Here is a 7,739-nt window from a genome sequence, read left to right as displayed (position 1 = left end):
GTGTGTGTGTGTGTGTGTGTGTGTGTGTGTGTGTGTGTGTTGCGGGGGATAGTGAATTCATGGACAGTCACATTCAGCACAGACAAAAGACTTGGATATAAACTTGCCTGTGCCACTTGCCAGCTAAATTATTTTCCAATTACAGTTGACATTCAACGTTCTGTTAGTTCCAGGTGTACAGTTTAGTGGTTAGACATTCCTGTACCTTACGGAGTGATCCCCGAAATGTCTAGTCCCCACTGACACCCTACAGAGTTCTTAAAGTATCGTTCACTGTATTTCCTATGCTGTGTTTTACATCACCCTGTTTTGCAACTGCTGATTTTTACTTTTTTAAGTTACTGAATTCAAACCTTTGCTGCTTCTGTTGCTGTTTGGAGGTCAGCGTGACCCTCACGGGGGTCGTTGTAAGGATTAACTTCCGGGTCATGGCAAGCCCTACTGGTGGTCCTTTCTGTTCCCCTGCAGTGAAGGGGGCACTGCTTCGTAGTTATTAGGCCTTTTGCAATTAATAGATAATTAGTAGTAAAAGAAATCTCAAATCAGGAATTTACATGCCTTGCCTTTTTTTAGAGTCAGTATCTCTAATACATTTTTAAGTCTTTCTGTCTGCTGGAAGAAATTGCCAAGCCTACAGTGAGTTACTATATGAATTTATTTTCAAAGACTCTGTAAAAGCCATGAAGCATAGGTGCTCTATTCATTGCTTCACTTACAAAACACACACACACACACACACACACACACACAAATGTGTCAAGATACTTACGTTACAGTTTTCTTCCAATTCATGTATCCTAGAAAGAAACCATTTTTCAGAACATTTGAAATTTGTAAGCACATTGCCAACAGAATATCCTGCCAATTTCTGAGCTGAAACCCAGACATTTCAATTATTTGTTTACAAATAAAAAGGAGACAAGCTCCTCTGCTACACCTGTGTTGAATAACTCATGGCCGGATGAAAGCATTTCTTTTATTAAAAAAGAGAAATGTTCTTTTATTCTTGCTTTCATTTTCATCCTCCCGTTTGGTTCACTGCTCTAAAGACAAGCTTAAAGAGGGCAGATAAGGAGGACACTTGGGTGACACTGAGGTGGCATCACGTCCTTTTGAAGAGCCACAAATACGGTTCAGAATGTGTTATGTGACCAGCAGGCCACGCGTGAGTCCCCTGATTGTGTCCCCATGTGCCACATTAATGTACACGTCAAGTCCATTGCTCGACTAAGGAAGAAAGGGCTGCTTAAGGTGAAGAGGCTCCTCTACAAAGTGAATATGAGGAACCCCACCTGCTGAACGAAACAGGTCCTTGTGGGGACAGGCTTCCGAGAGGGAGAGCGCCAGGTCTGAGTGAGTCACTAGCCTGGCTCCTTGGCTGTAGGTGTTTGACTTATATCCTAATGTTTTATCAAAACACAGCAGTCTGTAATTTGTTAATGCACCTCTATGCAAAGACAAGGGTCCAGGGCACTGTTTCTATTTGTTGCTTTTGCCTTTTCCCCCTGTAAACAGACAGTTTCCCTACCTAAGCAGCCAGGTCTGTAACCTCATTAACGTGAATTATAGGGGAGAACATGGCGTCTAACTCGGAAGTCGTGGGTCTTTTAGTCCCAGGGCGAGAGCAGGGATCCCACTCACACGTGGAGCCGTGTCCCAGGCACTGTGCTGAGTGTGTCACGGACACGCTGAGCTAACCCACCAATGCCCTGGGAGGAGGTGACCTGACACCCGCTTTACAGGTAAGGCCTGGGTCACAGAGAAGCTAGTGATTTCCTTACCCACGTGCAGACAGCAGCCGAGAGAGGGCTTTAAATCCTCTCTGTCTTAATGTAAGTAGAATAAAACTGCCGTGAAAATCACATGCAATACCGTGCTAATGCATTCATTGGGGGGAAGCTCCTCAATTTCTCTGATTCTCTGAGGAGCACATGAACCCCAAAGAGCTCAGAGTCGCTGAACTAAATCTCAGTCCCCCAGCTAAGGACAAAGGACTCGGGGACTTGATCTTTAAAGCCCCCGGCACTTCGTGCTGACTGGCAGACAGCACACAAATCGATCACATGTTAGGCAAAGTGCGTATCCGTGGTTTGGTAATTCTACAAATAGTTCCTTGCACATTGGAGGTAACTGGTAATTGTTAAAAGCGTCTCCGTTGCATAGTGGCCGCTGGTCTGGAGATGGTGGCACATAACAGCGGGGTCGCTATGCCAGGTGTCTCAGCATCGAGATGGATAAAGTAGCGCTCACGTTCACACACAGGAGAAGAGTGCAGAGTTCAAATCGCTGCTGGGAGTTGCTCTGCCGTCTGTTAACACTGAAAGCCCCCTCCCCTGGCTGGCACAGACCTGAGTTATTTTTATTGTGTTGGTTTTTTCTAGAGTACTCATTAAATTAAAAACTAGAAATGTCATAGTAGTATAGCTTTGGAAAACTTCTGCTGATTTTTGGAAGACCTTATAGTTTAAGTGCCTGAAAATATCAAAATATAAGCAAGGGAAGCAGAACTTCAGAACTCAGGTTAGTAACGATCTGACAGACAAGAAACCAGACAGAGACTCAGTGGAGCTGGTGATATTCTAGTGTTCGAATAGGTTTAGAGGATTGTAAATGTTAGAATTATTTATGGCAGTTTTTATGTATGAAATATTACACAGTCATTTTTTAACATTCAGGATATGTTGTCAGCAGAGGCAACAGCATATGAAAATGCATGGAGGGCCGGAAGAGCTTAGCGTAAAGCATAAAGACATAATTATGACAAGGAAATTATAAATAATGCGTTATCTTTCATTATATGCCGTTCGGTGTTCTGAAATCGTGTTACAGTATGCAAAGGAAAGAAGATTAGAGGCACCATTGAAAGCCACAAGCTCAAAACCAAAAACCTTGCCCAAGGAGCAAGTAATGTTTCTGCGCTAAGCAGGGGCTGGTTTGTCCTCTGTGGCCTGTGTGCAGATAAGCTCAGGCGCATCGCAGTGGAGAGCCTCGTGTAACGTGAATTAATGATCAGTTACCGGAGCGGTGAGGGTTTTCATTCTTGGGAAGGAGGGCTGCTGTATTTTAGTTTATTTTATTTTTTCTGGCATTTTTTTTCTTTTTTACTGGTGGGGGCTGCTGCATTTTATTTGTCTAAAACCCATTGTGTGCCAACAACTTCTGTTCCTAGTGGGGTGCAAATCACAGGATAGTGCTTCGTGGAACAGCTTATACCCTTTTAAACTACTGTGAGGCTGCAAGTCAGGTTTAATTATATTATTGCCAATCATCTGAAGAAGAAGAATTGCCTGGAGCCCTTGGCCAGTATTTCTGATTACAAGTGCCCTGGCCAACTCCAGGGGTCAGAGGTTCAATTCCAAACCACGCTAACTTCCCCCGAGCCCCACTTCATTTCGCAGACAAGGACGCCCCCCCCCCACCCTCGGAGATGGGCTTGGGAACACTGGGTCCATCTGGGGAGGACAGATCCGTGGCATGGAATCACCTTTGCTCTTATTACTTCGTTTTATGCTTTGGCCTTTTGTATTCCTCTTATTAGGAAAAAAAAATTATTTGTGACTGAAAGAGATTTTTCTGTGATAGATCTGAAGTGCCCTGCCCAACTCCACAGGGTCCTTGAGGTCGATAGTGACTGAGTGCCCTGCCTCCCTGCCTGAGAACAGGGTGACCCTGCACGCTTCCCCAGTGACACCATTCAGGGCGCCTGCTTCCTGGGGAAGGGGACACGCTAGCTGAGGAAGGAGGCTGTGATGAGTGGAAAGCATAAAAGGAAGATGTGACCCCTGTAAAGCCGCACTGGGACTCTGACCAAGAAGCCGCATCTTAAGAAATGTGTCTGATTTGAGATCCGCAGGTGCTCACTTTAGAGATGGTGTTATTAATAGATAGTCTAGGTCTGAAAATGCCCATGGCCACCCATCTGCCATATTCACCTGACCTCTCACCAACTGACTACCGCTGCTTCAAGCATCTCGACAACTTTTTGCAGGGAAAACACTTCCACAGGCAGCAGGATGCAGAAAATGCTTTCCAAGAGTTTGTCAAATCCCGAAGCATGGATTTTTATGCTACAGGAATAAAGAAACTTATTTCTCATTGGCAAAAATGTATTGATTGTAATGGTTCCTATTTTGATTGATAAAGATATCTTTGGGCCTAGTTATAATGATTTAAAATTCATGGTCCGAAACTGCAATTACTTTTGCACCAACCTAATATTTTTTTGTTCAGATTACCATTGAGTTGATTAGAATTTGTGTTTACAGAATGAGGACTAGAATCCTAGTTATTATGACTGCTAGCCTACACAACAGTATTCCTATAGTCCAGCTAGTGAGAACAAGAAGCCTTCGTATGATACCTGAGTTTGCACAGGGAGTATTGTCAACAATATGGTAATAATTATGTATGGTGGCAGGTGGGGACTAGACTTACAGGACGGGGGGGTGGAGGGGAGGTTCCCTGTGTAAGGTATGTAAATGTCTAACCACTATGTTGTACATCTGAAACTAATGTAATATTGTATGTCAACTGTAATGGAGAAATAAAAATTTTAAAAAGATAATGTAAGCAGGAAAAGTAACTAAATAATACGCTGAGTCCTAGTCTCAACTTGCTGTTGACAAGACGCGTCCCCTGTTTGCCTGCATTTTCTCATCCATATAAAAGCAGGGGTTGCATCTGTCCTCTGTTTTTCACCCTGTCACTGTTAGAATGGGGTCTGTGAGGATGTCGTAAAAGTGAGAAGTTGCACCACACGTGCTTTGTCATCGGAAGGGTATTTCGACAGCAGTGCGACTTCTGATGCGCTGGTCTTTTTTTCAACTTTTAGTCCCTGTTCTTCACTTTCAGTTTCCACATTTCTGTGACTTCATTATCAACACTGTCCCAGCCGCACCCCCTGTGCGATTTTGCTGGCGTAAATGCAATGCGGAAATCATAGCGCTAGTTGAAGTAAAGATGTTCTCCTCTCTTTCTCAGGAAAGATGTTGGTAGCACCAGGTTGTGTACTGTCCGTATTGGTTCTGTACTTGGATGTCAGTGACATTCGTGTCTCATCTTCTCCTTTGCACAGGCAATGACTTGTTTCTCGTGGCAGTTCACGAGTTGGGACATGCCCTGGGGTTGGAGCATTCCAACGACCCCACCGCCATCATGGCCCCGTTCTACCAGTACATGGAGACTGACAGCTTCAAACTGCCCAACGACGACCTACAGGGCATCCAGAAGATCTATGGTAGGCCATGCCGTTTCTGTGTGCATCACCCCACGGAATCCCAGAATCCCTGCCATGATGTCTTTTCGGGACAGGGGCTCTCCTGTCAAAGAGGGAGGTCCCGAATGAGAAAACCTGGCCTGTTGGCAAAAGTCTTCAATCAGTCAGGTTTTGTTGGCAACAGTCCCAGATCCCTTAGTAGATAGATTAGAAAGCATTTTCTAATCAAGTTTAGTTGAAACCAATAGTTACAACAAAGATCTGATAAGCTTTAGTGCTTAAGTTCAGGTGACAATGCGTAATAAATGAATATAACCAATGAAAGCAGTATGTCCTTTGGTACAAGCTGACAGACTGGCCTCCGGCAGTGGTGGCTGACATTAGATGTTCCTAGACAAATTGCTTTTGAAGTAGTAGAAAACACCCGCATGTGATGGATGTAACTGAATCACTTCGAAAGCGTGTAGTTATTGACTGAGAGTGACAGGCAACAATTGGCTAAGTTTACTAACATAAGTCAAAATGAAGCTCTAGTGCAGCAAAATTATTTTTATTTATGGTGTTCAGTCAGCACATGCACATGAAGACAAAAGGGAGAGAGACTGTTCCCGTATTGACTATAATCCTGACTCCCTCAGTAGAACGGTTGACCTTTATAAAGACATTTATTGCACATGTAATTGTTAAGTTCTTGGCATTTATAATTTCTACATAGAGAATAGCCTTACTCAGTCAATGAAGTGAAGCTTTCCTTTTACACTACAAGTGTGCTGCTCTCTGAATGTTGGTATCCAGTAACCAGAAGATGGTGTTTGCGTTTTTGAGTAGCAGAGTTTAAGTTCACGAATGCGTTTTTTAGTTTGAATCTCAGTGGTAAGTGCTCTTACAGGGTTTACATAGATTTGGAAATATAAGGTGCATTGTCGCACTGCTCTTTGTTTGGGGGGAAATGCGGAAAAAGAGATGTGGGGGCCCAGAGCTGGAGAGAGCTGTGCAGACCTCTGCCTAAGCACCTCCCGAGGAGACTGCAAGGAGGGTCCTTCCTGTGACCTCCTGAACCAGCAGTCCAGACTGAAGGCCTGAAAAGAATATTCTTTCCATATTGAAACGTTAAGTGTGAACAGCTTCTGTGTTTCTTTCCGAAGACATACGCCTGGCCAAATGATACTTTGCCTCGGCACCAACTTCCGTGTGCAAACTTTGGCTTGACTTAGAACCCTCTTTTTAGAAGCAGTTCTTCATATTAATATTTGACTAGTGGTGTTTTAATCAATAGCTGACTTAGATTCAATATTCACGTGAAATACTCTCCTAGCAATTTATCAAAACATTTCATTAGAAGAAAATAAGGAAAGTCGGGAAAAGGTTATAAAATATAATTGGAGACAGAAGGTAGAATAAGCTTTGATCTGTTTATGTTAATCTTTCAGAAATATTTGCATAGGCTCAGTGCCTATCAAAATCCAGAGTTCACTTTGGTGCACTTTATATGTTATATTCCTTTTCAGTTATTTATTATTTATACACCACCTACTTCCAAAAAAAGATTTCAAAGCAGCTTTTCCAATGAGGACTGTGGGGAAGCTATAAAAAATATTGTTAAAAATTAACCAAGAAAGGCTCGCTCCTTGGATCCAGGACCTAGCGTGGTGAGCGCGGTTCCTCAGACTCGGCCATGGCTGGCTGGGAAGACGCCTTGTTTCCGGCACACATGTGGTCTCAGCGACCTCTAGCTCACTTAGCCTGTGCGATGAAGTACACTTTCTGGTGCTGTCCCAGCTTCACGTGAGCCAACAGCTGTCCTCCTGTTCCCAAGGGCCACCTGACAAGACCCCTCCGCCCACAAGACCTCTGCCGACGGTGCCCCCACACCGCTCCGTTCCTCCAGCTGACCCTCGGAAGAATGACCGGCCCAAGCCTCCCCGGCCACCCACGGGCCGACCTTCCTACCCGGGAGCCAAACCCAACATCTGCGATGGGGACTTCAACACTCTTGCCATTCTCCGCCGGGAGATGTTCGTCTTTAAGGTAGGAGGCTGCAGTTTTTTATTTTAACAATAGGTCAAGTGTCTGCAGTGTCGCTTTAGAAAAACCAGTGCTCATTCATTCAGGCGGTACCTTCCCGGACCTCTCGCAGTCAGAAGGTGCCAAAAAAGCATCTTAAAACATACATGCACACAGGGGCTTCAATGTCTAGCAGGAGAGCGCCATGACTGTCTGTTTGGGGAACGCATTTCTGTCAGCAGAAGCCAGAATGCCTGGACATGTAGGGGTAAGAAAACGCCGCATGCTGAGGACAGATAAAAAAGCACAATTTGAAGCATGTAACCACTCCTAGGCATCTGCGGTTTGCATACTTGATGGGACCCCCATAAGCTCACGTGACAGCATCATTTTGGGGGAATACTGATTGTTTTCTTTGGGGTCTGCTGATAGCCATTGGAGTTAAGTCTCTATGAGGCTGTCATTTCGATCTCATGTGTGTGGCTGTTTTTCTTAGGCATTTATATCTACATAATTCATT

General features: G+C 44.3%; 1 protein-coding gene across 8 annotated transcripts in view; it reads left to right on the top strand.

Annotated features, from left to right (window-relative positions):
• MMP16 (matrix metallopeptidase 16) overlaps positions 1-7,739 on the top strand; it is a 451,752-nt gene that overhangs the window by 396,510 nt on the left and 47,503 nt on the right. For all 8 annotated transcript variants that reach the window (XM_019651641.1, XM_019651642.1, XM_019651638.1 and 5 more), the window contains 2 exons: positions 5,075-5,236; positions 7,032-7,243. In XM_019651641.1, the coding sequence (XP_019507186.1) occupies positions 5,075-5,236; positions 7,032-7,243 (374 nt within the window). The remainder of the gene's footprint in view (positions 1-5,074; positions 5,237-7,031; positions 7,244-7,739) is intronic.

Source organism: Hipposideros armiger, unplaced genomic scaffold, assembly GCF_001890085.2.
Source record: "Hipposideros armiger isolate ML-2016 unplaced genomic scaffold, ASM189008v1 scaffold_163, whole genome shotgun sequence".
NCBI lineage: Eukaryota > Metazoa > Chordata > Mammalia > Chiroptera > Hipposideridae > Hipposideros > Hipposideros armiger.
The sequence above is the reverse complement of the archived record's forward strand: the minus strand, read 5'-3'. Positions and strand labels throughout refer to the sequence as shown.